Source organism: Oryctolagus cuniculus, chromosome 11, assembly GCF_051225735.1.
Source record: "Oryctolagus cuniculus isolate XC-2025 breed Fujian yellow rabbit chromosome 11, ASM5122573v1, whole genome shotgun sequence".
NCBI classification, from domain to species: Eukaryota; Metazoa; Chordata; class Mammalia; order Lagomorpha; family Leporidae; genus Oryctolagus; species Oryctolagus cuniculus.
In genome coordinates this window covers 104,025,184-104,044,926 of record NC_142877.1, presented here as the reverse complement: position 1 = coordinate 104,044,926, position 19,743 = coordinate 104,025,184, and the positions used below count along the sequence as shown (strand labels likewise).

General features: G+C 39.7%; 1 protein-coding gene across 5 annotated transcripts in view; it reads right to left on the bottom strand.

Moving 5' to 3' along the window:
* Positions 1-19,743, bottom strand: part of ANO4 (anoctamin 4) — a 561,128-nt gene that overhangs the window by 159,251 nt on the left and 382,134 nt on the right. For 4 of the 5 annotated variants that reach the window (XM_008256958.5, XM_008256960.5, XM_002711221.6 and 1 more), the window contains 2 exons: positions 10,782-10,882; positions 7,067-7,111 (listed from right to left, as the gene is read on the bottom strand). In XM_008256958.5, coding sequence (XP_008255180.1) covers positions 7,067-7,111; positions 10,782-10,882 — 146 coding nt within the window. Of the gene's footprint in view, positions 1-7,066; positions 7,174-10,781; positions 10,883-19,743 lie in introns of those variants that run through there. The other variant, XM_089308860.1, reaches the window with a different exon arrangement.

Here is a 19,743-nt window from a genome sequence, read left to right as displayed (position 1 = left end):
GCTGTTCAAGGTGAATCTCAGAAAGGTTCTGCTTGCCCTCTTTGACCCTTGGTTACCTCACTGTAAAGGGGGAGACAATCCTACCTACCTTAGGAGCGGCAGTGATTAAAGAAAGGGCAATATGCAAAGAGCTGTGCTCCCAACATGCTAACCCATGCATAAGCCTTTATAAATTGCCCACTGAGCAAAGCCACAACTCAGATGCTACTGTGCACCCAGAGGAAGAAGACAAGGCCTCTTCCCTTGAGCCACTAACAACCCAGGAGACAGCGTGCACTAATGACAAGTTAATTGGATTGAATTAAATGAAACAGGCCTACTGCAGAGACACCTGCTTTTGCCCAGACCAGAATATTATAATAATGGCATCATGTTTCCAACAGATTACATTTTCAGGATTGATATGCCTCAAGGGAACCTACAGATAGGCTTTTTATTTATTTATTTATTTTAGTAGAGACATTAGAGTCCCACTTTGCAGTAAAAAGAAGCCCTTCTGGACTGACAACAGATAACAGGAGCTCAGATTTCTTCTTCCTTTTCTTAGAGCCAAGTCCCTTGTATTTACAGCCTCTCCCGGGATAGGAGTTAGGGATCTTTGGAAGCTAATGCAATTCTTTTAGGTCAGAGGGTTACTATTTGGGGTGTAGCTTAATACCTTATAGAAGATTCCAAAGGCCCTGGAACATTTAAATATATTAATTTTTAAAAATGGGGATGGAAAAATACAAACCACTTTGTCATTGTGCCCATTTGCTCATCTGATAAGATTGAGACTACACTGAATGTATAATACAATAGGGCCTAGCATTCACTATGCCAAGCATCACAAATGATAAAGTCTGGCAGAATGTGTACGTGGAGGGAAGGAGCGGCAGGAATGAGTAGTATTGAGACTTTAGCTATCAGCTACCCACAATCATCAGATTAGTTATTCTGTAATCACAACCTCTATAAGTTATCCTGAACTGTACTGTGAAGGTAAAAAAGGCAGAATAACATGATAAACCCCCCCTTATTTATGGGAAAGGCAATTTATAATGCCTATAAGTCTGCCCAAGGTAAAAGTTGAAACAGCATTCCAAGTATATATATATGGATAAAGACAACATTTATTCCAAAACACAATCTGAACTACATGGGAATAGGTGACTTGTAAAATAAAGATATTTGTGTTAGGATGTTTAATTTTTCTGCCTGCTCAGATAATTCAGAATTTTTCATTAATTTCTCTTATCCTTAAAGGAGGTGAGTCTGTTTCAGGGATGCTTTCATGGATTAATGAAAATAAACATCATTTATATAAGTGAAATGGGAAGATAAATTAACTTTCATATTTAGTATGACAGGTGGATTTTACAATATTGGCAATCAAGTGCTTCACTACTGGTATACAAGGTGATACATTATAGGTGAGCCCTTCAAAGATTTGAAATATCACAGCTGGCTACAAAGAGACAAATACTCTTCATCATCTAAATCAGTCCATTTGAGATGAAATAAAGGGTTAAGCAGATACAAAACTTTTGATTAATTGCATTTTAAGGATCACACCAGACACTATCCTTTAGAAAGTCATATCACTCCAGTGATGTCCAAATCAGTTCTATTTGGAAAGCCCTGAAGCCTGATTTAAGAGGCCATTCTGAATAAATGTATCATAATACCATAGCTGAGATTTCTTTTTCCTTTGTTTTGGCCCACAATCTTTCAGGGCCGTCCAATACTTAAATTTTTCCATGACTGTGATTTATCCCCTTGATTTAGCATAGCCTTTTTTTCCAGCCAAAGATTAGTGTTTGGTAAATCATTTTTCCAGCTTTAGAAATAGGAGTTCTCAAACTTTATTCACTCAGAACCTCTCCTCTGCACATATGGAGAACATGTCACTGGTCACATGTTCAAGCCTCCACTGTTTACCTTCCCTTGAGTTGTATTCTAAAGCCAGCCTTCTTTGCTCCTTCCTCTACCATAAAATGTCTCAAAAGTTATAGGGAACCCTCCCTGCCTGGCTCATTAGGATCTTGTCTACCTTGCACTAGCTATAATTTAGTTTCTGTTCCATTTATGGTTCTCAAAATGAGGCCCCAGACAAACCAGCATCAGCATCACTTGGGACTCTTGATAGAAATACAAATTATTGAGCCCCACTAAGACCAAACGTATCAGAAGCCACAGGAATAAGACTAATAATCTATGATTTTAAAAGTCCTACAGATGATATAGATGCATGCTAACATTTGAGAACCAGTCTTCTAAAGAGACTGCTATCATCGGGGTCACCAACAACTTCTAAGTATCCCAAATCAATTCTCATTTGTCATTGGTCATCAGAAGTTGAAGAATATGCTTCCTTATGAAAGTTCACTCCTGGTTTCTTGCAACTGCCCTCCCTTCATTCTTCTGCTACTTTCAGTCTGTTCCTCTCTATCCTCTGCATGTCTCCTCTGATACCCTTGAAGTCGATTTTCTAAAACATGGCCACTTGTGCTTTTTTCTTCACTCCTCACACCCTTTCCTTGGAAAGTCCACATACTCTCCTGGCTAAAATCAGGATTTCTGCAGCTGTGACTCCCAAACTGACTCTCCAGCTTTATTCTTGCTTCAACTGCTTTGCCATCGGTTCCAAAGGCCTCCAGGGCACCAGTACCTCAAAGACCTAGTATAGTTCTAATGCACAGTTTGTTAAAAGAAAAATCCTCTTCTTTATCACACTTTTATCTTTTCTGGATTTCGATTCTGCTTTTACTTCCAACATTTTCCCAATCCCTTAAGTACGGACTTCTTCCTCTTTCCCAACTCTGAATCTCCAAACAGCTGCTAAGCACCACGCATTTTTCTCGGTAATTTCACATTCTTTTAACATATGTTGCCTGTTTTGCTCTATAGATTTTTTATCTACTTGGGATTAGAATTATAGTCAAGGAGTGAAAGCTAAACAGAGGGATGATGACTTATTTTAAGGAAGCATTTTCGCTGGCACCGCAGCTCAACAGGCTAATCCTCCACCTAGCAGCGCTGGCACACCGGGTTCTAGTCTCAGTCGGGGCGCCAGATTCTGTCCTGGTTGCCCTTCTTCCAGGCCAGCTCTCTGCTATGGCCCGGGAGTGCAGTGGAGGATGGCCCAAGTGCTTGGGCCCTGCACCCCTGGGAGACCAGGATAAGTACCTGGCTCCTGCCTTCGGATCAGCGTGGTGTGCCGGCCGCAGCGCACTGGCCGCAGTGGCCATTGGAGGGTGAACCAACGGCAAAGGAAGACTTTTCTCTCTCTCTCTCTGTCCACTCTGTCAAAAAAAAAAAAAAAAAAAAAAAAAAAAAGGAAGCATTTTCATCAGATTCCCACAGAGGGTTAGGGAATTTCCTAACACCAGGAATTTTCAAAAGCGAACTTGTCAAACGTATTGTAGAAGTTTAAATATGAGGGTACTTCAAAAAGTGTGTGGAAAGTGAAATTAAAAGATAAATTTATTTTGGAAGTAAATTTTGAAATCTATGCATATTGTATTCACAATATACATTTTCCATGAACTTTCTGACTACTACTACTCACATGCATGGATCTCAACATTTTTTGCACAAAATAAATTTATCTTTTAGTTCTATTTCTCCACAAATTTATTGAAGAACAGTTGAATCTGATAATGGTTGGACTTCATGACATTTGGTATCCTAACCAGGGTTCAGGTCCTACGTTTTTCCTCTTATTAGCATCTTTTTCAACCCCTCATTACTGATCTTTCCCCCATTGTTTGAGCGAATGTTCTAGTCCCAATTCTGCATCAGATGCTTTACCAGGGGTGGGAAACCTTCTTTTTTCCTGCCAGAGGCCATTTGGATATTTATAACATCACTCATGGACCATGAAAAATTGCCAACTTAAAAATTAGCCTGCTATAGATTTATTTAATTCCAAGTCCCACTTGCGGTTGCCTTGGCAGAGCCAGGCCAAATGATTCAATAGGTTATATATGCCCAACGAGCCAGACATTTCTTACCCCTATGGGAGACATGGTTTCTCTGTGTTTATCTTCTTTCTGACCTCCTCTTTCCCCACTCCATCTTCATACAAGCGTATGGAGATTTACTCCACTTATAATGTTCAAGGTAATAGAAATATAGAAATGAATGCCATTTTGCCTTCAAATACTGTATAGGTGGTGCGACAGACATCCACATCATAGACTACAGGGTAATGGACCACAGGTGCCAAATGGAACACAAAGAGGGAGCATCATTTAACTTGGCCAAAAGATCCAATTGCATGGGCTGAGTTTTGAGGGCTGCGTAGGCATAACCTTAGTGAACAAAATGAGAAAGGCTTTTAAAGAGGAACCACTATATGCAGTGACACACAACCTCAAGGAGGCATAATAGTTTGGGAACCATGTATGGTTCAAAATAGTTGGAGCAGAGTGGTAGGAAGGGAGAAATGGGTGCAGATGGTTTACAATGGGCTGATTTCATTTTTTTTTTCCAATTTATTTGAAAGGCGGAGTTACAGAGAGGGAGAGGCAGAGAGAAGTCTTCCATTCGCTGGTTCACTCCCCAAATAACCACAATGGCCAGGGTTGGACCAGACCAAAGCAAGGAGCCTGGAGCTTCCATCTGGGTCTCCCATATGGGTTCAGAGGCCCAAGCATTTGGGCCATCTTCTGCTGTTTTCACAGGTGCATTAGCAGGGAGTTGTATGGGAAGTGGAGTAGCTGGGACTTGAACTGGTGCCCATACTGGATGCCAGTGTTGCAAGCGGCAGCTTGAGCCACTATGCCGCAGTGCAGGACCCTAAAGTGGGCTCTTTTAAGCTGAAGCTTTTAACTTCATTGTAATCACTGTGGGGTGGCCACCTTGTGACATAATCAGATTTGCTACATAGGGAGATGATTAGAAGAGAATTTGGAAGGACATCAGAACAGGGGTAGGAACATAAATTGATATAAAACAGACAAGAGGTGATCAGAGTTCAGCTTCAGTGACATCAGTGGAAATGAAGAGTAATGGACAGGTACTTGAAGTATTCATGGAACAGCATCTGCAGAACTTGAAAGGATGATCATATCAGGGGCTAACCATTCAGAATTACCCTGAGGTTTTAAATTATGTAACCGTGTATATGGTGGAGACAAGATATGCATAGGAAATGTATCTGAGAATGTATGGAATAGATATAAATGACCACTTGGTAAGTAAAATCAGAGCTTTCCAGAAAAATGGAGCATTAGTCACCAGGGGACAGAAGAAAGGAATGACAGAGGAGATGGATGACAAGTTCAGAAGCAGAAAGGCAACAGGAAGTACACAAACACATGAGAGTATATTTATAAGCATTACATATTATAAACATGATAATCACTTTTAGAACATCAATCTACTAGTCACAAACTTTACATCAATCTTTTGGGGAATATATAAGTATCCTAATTTTATAAATTTAGGAAAAAATTTTATAAATTTTGGAAATTTAGGTTCAGAGTTTTGAAGTAAGTTGCCTCTAGTCACCCAGTATCAATGTGGGCTTTGTGATCACAAATGATATGCTCTGTCCCACCCATGTGGGATTTCCTGAGTGAAGGCTGGCTGGTCCATTTGAACAAGAGTAATGCTTCTTCTCTCCAATTCCTTTTAGAATCTGGATTATATCTCACTCAATAGATTGAAACGTGATCATGTACAGACTTGATATTTTTACTATGTCATGAAAGTTGGGAGAAACTTCTCACCTTGTTGTATTTCCTTCAGGTTTTACTTGATTTTGGTTTTCATTCCCTCCATCTACGGTCAGTAAAATCCTTACTTTTAATTGGAAGCTGCAGACTGATCTGTTCTATAGACCAGTGGTTTTCAAAACATGGTCCCCGGACTCGCAGCATTAGCTTCAGCTGGGAACTAGTTAGAGCTTAACATTCTATGGCCTTGCCATGAACTTGCTGGATCAGAAACTCTGCAGGTGAGGTTTAGAAATCTATGTTTCCACCAAGCCCTTTCTGGTGATTCTGACACTGCCTAAAGTTTGAGAACTATTGAGAACTACTAATACTGGCTAAAACGTTGCATTGGGTTTTCATAGAAAGTCACTGTGTGACAAGGAACTAATTTAAATAAGGTGAGACCAAATGTCATGCCTGTTTTCTAGTGAAAGAACGGCCAAAAAGGTGCTGCACAGGGACATTCTGAGAAGCCACAGTTCAGTTTCCTTGGATGCCAATTCTCACACCATACTTACTTGAGTGCATGTGCATTTAAGTAAACTCACCAAAATATACCAATTATTTACTTATAACCATGCATAGCACACAAACAGCAAATGTGAATCCTAAGTCTTACCACACTGACCTACAGGACTTTCAGAGAAACTCACTGGTTTCCCAGTTTAACAATCAACTCAGTTCAAGGTGACGGGAGACACACGACCAATTAAGGTTTCAATTGGATTTGTAAATGATCACAACTAGGACACATTATCATTGATGTGTTCTCAAAAAAAAAAAATGAGAAACAAGCTTGAGAAGGACACACATTATAATAAAAACACAATGTTATCCAATGAGGTTTTTCTTTGATAAAAAAAGGGGGAGGATATGAGTGGCTCCTGAATGAGGTTACACATTTGCATATTTTATTAAAAAAGCATTGCTAACATAGGAGTCCCTTTCTCCTATCATGGGGTCCCATGTGGACATCAGCTTTTTGAGAGGGTGACTGCACATCAAGCTTCAAATTACATTCAGTAGGGGAGGAGTCTGGGAGAGAAAAAAACAACATCGAAGCCTCCAGATGATCTCAAAGGCTGAGAGTTTAGGTGATTAATCTGACAGCTGGGGTTTTAAAAGCAGCAGCCTCAACATACTGCAGGTGGACTGCATCCTTCCAAGTGGGAAGGGGAAGCCTTCAAGAAGGACATTTTCAGTTTGGATTTTTTGTTTTTTGTTCAGATTAACCTGAAATAGCTATTTTTAGAACATGCATGGCAGCTGGTTTTCCCATGTGACAAAGGCAGCCCCTTGTCATTGTTGGGAGTACACAGGCCAACAGGCAAACACACACCATCAAGACAGAAAATGCTACTCACCTGCTCATGAACTTGTACCGGCGGGGCAGGTAATAGATTTTTCTCCTGGAAGAACAGCAAAAATGAAGCCAGTCGTGAAGAAAACCCATCGTCAGTTACAGTTTGAACTAGCAAGGAAGGAAAGGAGATTGAAGATAGAAGCCTGTAAGAGGTGAAGAAGAAAAAACTAAAAAGAGATTAACAGTGAGAAATGTAGTGGGAACACAGGGCATGTGTTTCTGCATCATGAAATCTTATGAAAGTTTCCACTGCTATCCTCCTCTTCTCATTACCATAATCTTTATGGTTGCTCTTTGCCAACAAAACATGCACAGAGTGGTGATTTGTACTTGCATGGATTGGTAGTTGCATGGCTTTAGTTGAGGACAGCTTTTTTTCCCAGGGAAATGCAGAGATGGATTGGGGCAACAAACATAACTTTATGGGCACATTATTATATTAACTAATGTTTATACAGCCCTTCAAGTTTACAGAATATTTCTCTTTTGGTCTACACAGGGGTAATATAAAAATATATATTTTACAGCCAGTATGTTAAGAAGGCTAACATTGACAAGTTGTAAATAACCACACTGGGGCATCTGCTAACCATGAGGCCCTGGTTACAGATTAAACAGGTGAAGCCAAGGGATCCTAAAAAGAGGTTTTTATAATCAGATTTAATAAGGGTCTGCTATACTGCTCTATACTACACTTTTAAAATATTGAACAAAATTCTATATGAGTGAATGGAGAGTTCAATGTTTCAATAAAATGCAATCTGCCTTTCTGTATTTTGAGCTTAAACCAATGGAGAAGCAATGAAACTGACATGGTTTATATATACTCCAAACTGTTACCGAGCTATCTCAGTTTTGGAAAATGGGAAATAACCACAAAATATTGTGCATCTTTGAGGCATTACCTATAGAGATAATAAAAAATATCAGTTGTTGCCAGGGATGTGGGCTGTGAGGGAGAGGATATGAATAGGTGTAGCACAGGGAATTTTTAGGGCATAAAACTATTCTGCATGCCACTGTTATGGTAGATATGACAAAATGTATTTGTTAAAACTCAGTGGCAGACACTGTGGCTCAATAGGGTAATCCTCCGCCTTGTGGTGCCGGCACACCGGGTTCTAGTCCCGGTCAGGGCACCGGATTCTGTCCCGGTTGCCCCTCTTCCAGGCCAGCTCTCTGCTGTGGCCTGGGAGTGCAGTGGAGGATGGCACAAGTGCTTGGACCCTGCACCCCATGGGAGACCAGGAGAAGCACCTGGCTCCTGCCTTTGGGTCAGCGCGGTGCACTGGCCACAGCGCACTCGCCGCGGCGGCCATTGGAGGGTGAACCAACAGCAAAAGGAAGACCTTTCTCTCTCACTGTCCACTCTGCCTGTCAAAAAACAAGAACAAAAAACTCAGAGAACTGTACAACAAAGAGTGAACCCTGAACTATGGACTTAGGTTAATATTAATGTTCCAATACTGGCCTATCAATTGTAACTGATATACCCTACACTAAGGCACGATGTTAATAACAAAACACTGAGTGGGGCTGGAAGGAGTATATGGGAATTCCCCGTATTGCAAGCTCAATTTTCTGTAAACCTAAAATTGACCTAAAAAATCAACTGTATTAACTTTATAAAAACATACCCATGGATATATGTTTTTTTTTTAACATTGTATGGATGAAAATCGAAGGAAACTAAAACTGAGATTCAGAACTGAATTATACAGAAAATAATAAATGCGGATAAGATTCTTTGAGGCATCTAAATTCAGTTTAATTGATATTTGTTCATTTTGTTGAAATGACATGGTAGGAGGATTCTCTGATAATGCATGTATCTCCTTAGGCTGAAACTGTGGACAAGATTAACAGCATAAATTTAAAGTGCATCAGGTTGTAGCACCTGCAATATGTTTAAGTAAAACCACATCTCTACTGGAGGCAATTAGTACCACATATAACCTAAATTCTCAAATCTGCAAATTCTTCAGTGACATAACATTTATTTGTAAGTTACCATAATTGGCATATTTATTGCTCAATTTAAGTATTTATAAGTGTCCTATCTATAGGAACATGAACAATAATAGCCAACAGTATTTTCTCCTAAAATTGTTGTCCTACAGGAACTCCTACATCTAAGAAGATTATTATGCTCACTCTCATCGCATTACTTGGATCACATTTTACTGTTGTATGAGAATAGCATATTAATGGTGACTGGAAGCATCACTTCTCTACCATGTGAGAGGAATGCAGTGGTGCTATCTAGGATGTGGCCAGGCACTCCAGATATGAAATCCTTGTGAGTACTAAGGGAACTTTCTTTGCATTAACATTGTTCACATTTGCACAAATCTCTTTGGGTTCTCTGTCACAGAGGTATGTTGAGGGTTTTGTGAAATTTATACATGGGAGAAACTATCCATTTCAAGCTAAACATATATTGTAGTCATTTCTTTTCCTCCTGAATCTTAGGTGTAATATTACATTATTTCATGTTAGGTAGTTTTTATATCATTGATAAATAATTGGTTTTAATGAACTATAATGCAACAATTTCAATGGAAACTAAGTTGATATACCTTCTCTTAATTTATTAAACCCTTGAGTCCACAGATTTCCTTTTTAACAAGAACAAAAATATATGATAGAATCAAAACTATATTTATCAACTGTGAGAAATTTGCCTCCAGGGATACAGATGTTAGAACCCCCAACCTCTAGTTTAACTTGCTATTAGGACAGACAGGCCAATAAAAAAGAAAAAAGATGTAAAAGAGTGAGATATTTTAGAGGCCTACAAATGGAGAGTGTTCTTTTCTAAATGTGTCCCCAGTTCCTTTCTCTGTCTCGATAAGCAGAGCTGATTCTTTGTCAGTATAGCTTTCCATAGCACATTGAGAGGTATATTGTAGAACTGGTACCAGTTTGTCTAATTCCTGTCATCTGACTTAGTTTTACTGGCAAAATGCAAACATAAAGTACCAATTCATCAAGTCCCTTTGGAACTGTTCTTGGTACTAAACCTCCCACCTCCTAGAAAAGATTCCAGTACAGGCATTCCCACATTGCTTTTAAAATTTCAAGTTTAATACATTATTTTTTTTTTATCAAGCAAATCAGAATCACTTTTCCTTAGTCCACAGGTAAGATAATATTCACTGTGAGATGAAGATAAATCAGTCTTCTTAATAACACTAACTAGGTAATCCACATAGATTGTTCCTTCATGGAACAAGTACCAACATTTTTGTTTGCACAGTATTTATGTTTTTTTTTTTAAATCAAGAACAGGTTGTTTAGAAAGATTACATTCTCATGAAATCTCTTGAACTTGTTTCTTTGGGAGATTTAAATGGTTTTCTGAAAGGGACTGGTCAGTAGGAAGCATGGTGCCTGGAGTCTGGGTATTCAAAGTCACAATGCATAGAACTAAAAATTGGCATCGTTAAAATAAAAATGCTACTTGGAAAATGCTTCATTATCATAAGCTCTTGAAAAGTCTGCCTGCTAATGACTGAATTAGCTAAGATATTTCACATAAAGTCAGGAAATCGTACTGGCCATGAAGATTTATCTGCACCTCTAAACATGTGAAGGATTTTTCTCCTCTAATGGCTTTTAGGTCTGCATTTTAGTTTTATTTTTCCCTAATGAGAAGAACATTAGGTTTGCAGTGAAGAAGCAGGGGGAGTGGGGGGAAATACACTGACACCTACCTGAAAGGCATTCTTACATTCATTTGTTCTGCATATCTTCCAAGGACTTCCCATGGGGCATGTAACTTCACAAAGATAATGTCACTATTTATTAGAGAGGACTGAAACAGAAAAAAGAAACTAAGTTGGAGTGTATACCCACATTTCCTCTGGTTTAAATTGAGTTGGAACTTAGAACACATGAACTTGTATGATGTTTGGGATGTGGAGTGCCTTTACCAATAAGCCGGGCCCTTAAGTGTGGACATATTCATGTGACAAATCTGCCACTCTGTCAAGCACTGGAGACCAAGCTGTGGACAAGAGAGGTATGAATAGCATTTGCATTCTGCAAAATATATTTTAAAAATGGGCAAAAGTGACTTTCAAAGAGAGGGACAGGGCTGGGGCTGTGGCATAGCAGGTTGAGCCGCCACTTGCAATGCCAGAATCCCATATGGGCATGGGTTCAGGTTCCAGCTGCTCCACTTTTGATCCAGCTCCCTAAAGTGACAGAAGATGGCCCAAGTGTTTGGACCCCTGCACCCACATATGAGACTTGGAAGAAGCTCCTGTCTACTGGCTTCGATCTGGCCCAGCCCTAGGTATTGCAGCCATTTGGGGAGTGAATCAGCAGCTGCAAGTTCTTTCCCTCTCCTAACTCTCCCACACCCTCCTAGTAAAACTAAATATTTAAAAAAGATGTAAAAAGAAGGATAAGTTCAGATAAGGATGAATATTCTGAAGAGAAAATAATGGGAGACGAGTAGGGGGAGGTACATGATACTGTCGACAAAGGGTCAGGGGAAGGCTTCTCTATGGAGGGAGCATATAAACTGAGATCTAAGGAAGAAGGCAGCCCCCTGGGTAAAGAGCATGGGGTGTGTGTTCTAGGAGAAAAAAGCCCTGGACTGAAAAATTGTTTGGTATCCTTAAGAGACAAAAAGGAGAGCAATGTGCTTGGGATGTCCAGAATAAGGAAACACGGCATCAGAAGAGGCTGAAAAGTGGAAGATCATAGTGTGCAGAACTTCACATGTGGAAAGACAGCTGGAATTTATCATGGGACACTGGGAGCCTTTGTGATTTAAGTATCCAAAGATTCCTGTGGCTTCCTCATGGAGTATACATTTGTATGGAGAATGGTGGTGAAAGCAGAGAGAAGGAGGCATGAGATTTAAATCTAGGTCGGTGTCAGGCAAAGAATTTCATAGGCTGAGTTATTCGAACCAAAGCTTTTGCTTCTTTTAGGACTGTTTATAAACACAAAAGCTAGGGAGGTAAAACTAGGACTTTGTACTCTGAAAACCATTCATAAATTTCGGCTTCTGTCTTTGCCCAAAAGACATGAAGAATCAATTAGGTGCCTTCTCTTTGAAAGTTACTTCCCAGGGAGATGGCTGAGTTGTGGAAAGAACAGAAAGAAAAGTGAGAGGGAGGGGGAGACAGATGGCAGAATAGGGAGGGAGCTTACTGCTCTAGTCTAGGAAAAGGTAGTTTTAAAAAAGTGGAGGGAGTGCAGTCTCAGGGAAGAGTTAGGGAGGAAATGGCTGAGAAAGCTCTATGCAAATTAGAGGGACACAGTGGACCTATGTGGAGGATGTGGACACCCACAACTCAGGACCCCAGCAGCAGAAAGCCTCTACAAAAGCATTAGAGAGTGAGGTGAGACCAGACTGTAGCAGCCCAAGCCACTGGTGATAAAGCTGCAGGAAGAGCCTAGAGGAAATAGGCCTTGGAGCCCCATAGAGGATAGTGTACCTGCCAAACTAGAGGAGGAAAAAAAAGGCAGGAAACGTTTCTCTCCCCAATCACCCTGCAACAGCATTCTGTAACAAGCCAATAGAGAGCAGGCACCGTTTTGGACATACATAACAGCTGCACCAGCTCATATCCATGCCCAGCAAACAGCCGAGTGGAGACTCCTGACTGGTGGGGAGAACTAACAGGCTGGGAGCTTGTGGCTGTGGGAGGCTTCTGTGCCAAGACTGTGAAAAAAATCTGAGGCTGTGTGCGAGGACTCACAGTGTATCTGGGACTATGGGCAGTCACTGCGGGAGACTCCACACACTCAGTGCTTCCTCGTTCCCTGGTGAGGGATATTGCTGGGGAATCTGAACCTACACTGAGGACTGAACAGATCCTTTGGTCCTTGGGACAGAGTGGAGAATATATACCCACTGGTGCGAGCACTCAGGCACTGGTCTTGTTTGAGGAGAGGAGCTCAGCTGAGCAGAATAAACCTCCCTTTGATAAAAATAAAAAAGAGGAGATTTACCACCCCAAAACTGGGTGTTTCACCTTAGACATTCCCTTTACCCTGCAGAACTGAACGGAGCTCCCTGGCCAGACCCACCACACACCTGTAGGTATTCACTGAAAGTAGATACTCCACTAATCTACAGAGGAATAGTACAAAGATAAAAGCCACCACAGCAATAAAACAAAGAATAAACCATTGAGTATCTCCACAAAAGCCAAATAGCTAACACACCAATGCAAGAAACAAGAATAAGGAAGACAAAATGATTCCCCCAAAAGAACACAACACTTCAATACTAGATTGTGAAGATGATGATATTGAAGAAATGCAAGAAATGGAATTCAAAATATTTATCATAAGATTACATAGAAGTAATCAGAAGCAAATACATGAACTAATGAAATCAGTACATAACATGAAATAAAATTTCTCCCATGAAATTGAGATCTTAAAGAGAAATCAAAATGAAATATTGGAAATGAAGAATTCAACAGAACAAATAAAAAATGCAGTGGTTTAACAACAGAATTGGTGAAGCAGAAGAAAGAATATGTGACTTAGAAGACAAAGCATAGGAAGCCAAACACAAAAAGAAATTAGAAAACTAAAAATCACCTTTGGGAATCTATAGGATACTATCAAACGACCCAATATACAGGTTCTAGGATTTCTTGAAAGGTGTGGAAAGAGAAAAGATTAGATGACCAATTTCGTGAAATAATAACAGAAAACTTTCCTAATTTAGAGAAAGAAAGGGACATCCAAGTACAGAAACCAAATTGAATTCCTAATAGACATTATCAGAAAAGATCTTCAACATGAAACACTGTAATCAAACTCACTATGTAAAACATAAAGAAAAGATTCTAAAATGTGCATGAGAGAAAGGTCAGATTACTTTCAGAGGATCTCCAAATAGACACACAGCTGATTTCTCACCAGAAACCATATAGGCTAGGAGAGAATGGTGAGATACATTCCAAGTCTTAGGAGAAAAAAACTGTCAACCCAGAATATTATACCCTGCAAAGCTCTCAGTTATGAATGAAGGTGAAATAAAGATCTTCCAAAACAAACCGAAACCGAAACCTGTCCAGCCCTTCACAAGATGCTTAAGGATGTGCTGCACACAGAAACACAGAAACATGGTCATCACTACAAAATAAGATAAAGGAAGAAAATCTCCCAGTAAAAGTTCAAAGGAAAGTCAAAGTAAAAATAGGAAAATTTATGGAAAAATGGCAGGACGAAGTCATTACTTATCAATAGTCACTTTGAATGTGAATTGCCTCAACTTTTCAGTTAAAAGACATAGACTGGCTGAATGGATTAAAAAATCCATATATTTGCTGCCTACCAGAAACATATCTCACCAACAAAGATACACGCAGACTGAAAGTGAAAAGGTGGAAAAAAATATTCCATGCCAACAGAAACCAAAATGAGCTGGCATAGCCATTCTAATATCAGACAAAATAGACTTTAACACAAAACTATTAAAAGAGACAAAGAAAGGCATTATGTAATGATTAAGGGATCAATTCAACTGGAAGATATAACTATTATAAATGTATATGCACTTAATTTCAGGGCACCTGGCTATTTAAGAGAAATGTTAAGGGATCTAAAGGGATATATAGACTCTAATATGATAGTAATTTGGGACATCAATACCCCACTTTAAGCAATGGACAGATCAACCAGACAGAAAATCAACAAGGAAACAGCAGATTTAATTGCTACTATGGACCAATGACCCTAACAGATATCTACAGAACTTTTCATCCTACAGTTGCAGAATACACATTCTTCTCACCAGTGCATGGAACTTTCTCTAGGATTGACCACATGTTAGGCATAAAGCAAGTCTCAGAAAATTAAAAAATCAAAATCATACCATGTATCTTCTCATCACAATGGAGTGAAGCTGGAAATCAGCAACTCAGGAATCCCTACAACATATGCAAACACATGGAGACTGAACAACATGCTCCTGAATGAACAGTGGGTCACAGAAGAAATTAAAAGAGAAATAAGAAAATTTCTGAAAACAAATGAAGATGACAACACAACATATCAAGACTTAAGTGATACAACAAGAGCAGTGTTAAGAGGAAAGTTAATTGTAATTGGTGCCTATATCAAGAAACCAGAAAGGCACCAAATAAATGAGCTATTAATGCATATCAAGGATCTAGAAAAACAACAATAAACCAAACTCAAAGTTAGTAGGAGGAAATAAACAATTAAAATTAGAGAAGAAATCAACAAAATGGATCCAAAAAAACAATACAAAAGATCAGCAAAATGAAGAGTTGATTTTTCAGAGAAATAAACACACCATTGTTCCAACTAACCAAAAAAGGAGAAAGAAGACCCAAATAAATAAAATCAGAGATGCAAAAGGAAATGTAACAACAGATACTGTAGAAATAAAAAGAATCATCAGAAATTACTACAAAGACCTATATGCCAACAAACTGGGAAACCCAGAAGAAATGGATGGATTCTTGGATCTATACGATCTACCTAAATTGAACCAGGAAGACACAGAAAGGCTAAACAGACCTATAACCAAAATGGAAATTGAATCAGTAATAAAGACACTCCCAACAAAGAAAAGCCCAGGACCAGATGGCTTCACTGCTGAATTCTACTAGACATTTAAAGAAGAACTGATTCCAATTTTTCTCAAGTCATTCAAAACAACTTAAAGGGAGGGAATAATCCCAAATTCTTTCTATGAAGTCAGCATCACCTTAATTCCTAAACCTGAAAAAGATGCAACACAGAAAGAGAATTACAGAACAATATCCCTGGTGAACACAGATGCAAAAATCCTCAACAGAATTCTAACCAACTGAATCAAATTATTAGAAACTTTGGGGAAACCATGCAAGACATTGTCATAGGCAAAGAGTTCTTGGAAAAGACTCCAGAGGCACAGGCAATCAAAGCCAAAATTAACAAATGGGATTACATCAAATTGAGAAGTTTGTGTACTGCAAAAGAAACACTCAGGAATGTGAAGAGGCAGCTGACAGAATGGGAGAAATTATTTGCAAACTATGTAACTGATAAAGGATTAATAACCAAAATATATAAAGAGATCAAGAAACTCGATGACAACAAATCAAGCAACCCAGTGAAGATATGGGCAAAGGACTTAGACATTTTTCAAAAGAGGAAATACAAATGGCCAACAGACACATAAAAAAATTTTCAGGATCACTACCCATCAGGGAAATACAAATCACAACCAAATCAGGTTTCATCTCACCCCATTTAGGATGGCTTCCATACAGAAATCAACAAAAAACAAATTCTGGTGAGGATGTGGGGAAAAGGGTACCTAAACCACTGCTGGTAGAAATGTAAACTGGTAAAGCAACTATGTAAGACAGTATGGAAATACCTCAGAAATCTGAATATAGACCTACCATATGACCCAGCCATCTGACTCCTGGGAATTTATCCAAGGGAAATGAAATCAGCATATGAAAGAGTTACCTGCAGCCCCATATTTAGGCAGCTCAATTAACAATAGCTAAGACATGGAATCAATCTAAATTCCTGTCAAGTGAAGACTGAATAAAGAAAATATGGGATATGTACACTATGGAATACTACACAGTGGTTAAAAAAAGAAATTAGGTCATTTGCAACAAAATGGATGAATTTGGAAAACATCGCTCTCACTGTAATAAGCCAGTCCCAAAGAAACAAATAACATATGTTCTCCTGATCTGTCATAACTAATAGAGCACCTAAAGGGAAATCTGTAGAAGTGAAGTTGACACTATGAGAAGCAATGACTTGAACAGAGTCCTTGTCTTGAATGTCGAAGAATAGTTTTTTCTTTTTCTTTATACTATTTTTTGTACTCTTTACTTCACATAGGGTTAATCATGTGTACAAATTCGACTGAAAATAGATATCAGTAAAAAATAAGAGTGGGAATAATAGAGAGAGGAGGAAGTTTGTAACTGTGATGCTGTATAGTACTGCATACATTCCTACAGACTTCTAAGGGTACAGTTTGAAAACTTGGCATGGGACTCCAAATCCCATTAAAATGGGTGGTGAAAATGCCATCTTAAGTGTTAAAGTGATCATATTAAGTGTTAAAAAAGAGAACATACAGAGAGGATTAAGTCTTAAAATGATCATATAAATAGGATCAAGTGGGTATATTCCCAGGACAGGGATTTCTACGGTCATATGGTAGCAAAATCTGATCTATTTTCAGATTTCTGAGGCATCTCCATACTCTCTTCCACAATGGCTGCACCAGTTTACATTCACACCAACAATGGATTAGGGTACCTCTATATACCCACGTTCATTGTAGCTCAATTCACAATAGCTAAAATACAGAATCAACGCAGATATCCATCTACTGCTGACTAGATAAAAAATTGTGGTATACACACATTAAGAAATATTATTCAATGGTAAAAAAAAGTGAATCCCTGTCTTTTGCAACAAAATGGATGCAACTGGAAACCATTATACTTAGTGAAATAAGCCAGTCCCAAAGGACAGATACCACACATTTTTCACTAATCTGTAGTAATTAGTAGACTACCTAAAATGTAATGTATTGGAGTGAAATTGACATTTTGAGATCTGATGATCATTTATAGCCCTTGTTTCTACTGTTGAGGAACAGGGTGTCTTCCTTCAAACATTTGTTGAACTCTTTACTTACTGTAGGGTTAATCTTATGAGTATAAAGTAAACTGAAATTAGATCTTTGTAAAAATAAAGAGTGGGAATAGGAGAGGGAGGAGGAAGTGGGGGAAGCATGGCAGGAGAAAAGGTAGGGTGGGAAGTATCACTATGTTCTTAAATTTATATATATGAAACACATGAAATTTGTATACCTTAAGTAAAATTAAAACAAAAATTGCAGAAGACATATAATTGTAATTTATGTTGCAGACTTTACTTCAGAGTCTTCTTGCTGGGCTTACAAATGTTTTTCTTAGTTTGTATGAACTCGTCATGATATTATAAAAATTTAGTTTCAAATACAGCATTCTCAGGGATGCTGATGTAGTGCTGGATTTCCCTGGGTTAGGCAGGTTAGAGCCCATTGCTGTAAAGGCAGAGGGTATCCTCGGATGATTGTTCTGGAAAATCAAATTTTCTGGAATTTCGGGTGGCATGAGGTTTTACCTTCCAGTTTGGGACAAGTTGTGCCCTGAATATAATCCCTCTGAGGACAAGACAAGTCTCTGTTACTCACTATTCAGTTCTCTGGGTCTAGCACAGTGCCTGGTACAGAGGAAGCACACATCAATAATTGTTTGATCCATGACTACACAGAGTCAACAATTAGGCCCAGTATGGCCCTCGTGCGTGCTGGGAAGCAGGAAGGACTGTGAGTGACATGGCTCGTGGACAAGCCAGTAACAGCTGAAGAAGCTTTACCTGCAGGGAAATGGGCTGCAGGCACTTTCAAGGATGCCTTCCAAGACACGCGCAACCTCAGGCACCTCTTCCTGCATGTGCCACTGCATCCCCAGCATGACCCACGGCATGCTGGAGCATGCCTGCAGCGGCCTACACAGCCCTGACCACATCCTGCTGCACCAGAACCATGTGGCCCGCATGCACCTGCACACCTTCTGTGACCTTGGCCACCTCCTGATGCTTTTCTAATTTGTACCTCTCAGTGCTGTTCACGTAGACCCTGGTACCCCTGAGGGACTTGCAGTACCTACAGTTCAACCACAACCCCTGGGTGTGTGATTGCCAGGCACACCCACTCTGGTCCTGGCTGCAGAAGTTCATCAGCCCCTCCCCAGAGCTGTGCTGAAGCCTACCACCACACCTGGACGACTGTGACCTCAAGCCACTGACTGCCAACAAGTGTGCCCACAGACAAGGAAACATGAGGTCTGCCCAACTGTTGTCAAGCCAGATACAACTGCCAAGGCCCAGGTATAGGGGGCTGGGAGTCCAGCCTCAGCTGGTAATGCACTCAGGGGCCATGTGCTACTAGGAGGCAGCCTGCAGGCCAATGGCTCAGGCCTGAAGCACATCAAAGACCCCCGCTTTGGGACTATTCCCAGTCCTGAGGGCTCAAGCCTTTGGGATTCTCCTTTGCTAGGCCCTCACTAGAGGCCAGGCTGTTCCTGCAAGAATCACACATGTAGCCTGTGCCATCTGGGCCAAGCATATGGTGGGGCTGATGATGTAGAAGGCACCAGCACCATGCAGGTTCTGGCCTGCAGTCTTACCCCTGTGCCTCGCGGTGGTGCTGTGGACAGCGCTCAGGCCCTGCTGACCTGCAGCCTCCATTTTTCCAATACTGCAGTTCCCACTATCATTGTGGTGTATGGAAACATACATTTTATTTCACTTGCATTATATTATTGGAAGGTGTGGAATAGCTATTTAAAAAAAGACTGCATAGATTTCAATTCTTTTGCCCCCAAACAAATATTAAGTATCAAATCTCTCTTTTAATTCTATTTTTCTATGAGCTTTCTGAAGTCCCCTCATATCACAGTTTTCCAAGTTATAGCAGAAAACTCTAGTTCCTAAGAATGCTTCCTTTTGTTTATAAGAAGGATACATCTCAGAATCTAGGAAGGTTCAGTGACTTTCTCACTTGGAAATTTAATTGTCATAGTGGAATTATTTATATTCGCCTAGGCTTCATACAAGGTTCTTCTTTCATTTTTGTGTAAGAGAAAAGGTAAAATTAAA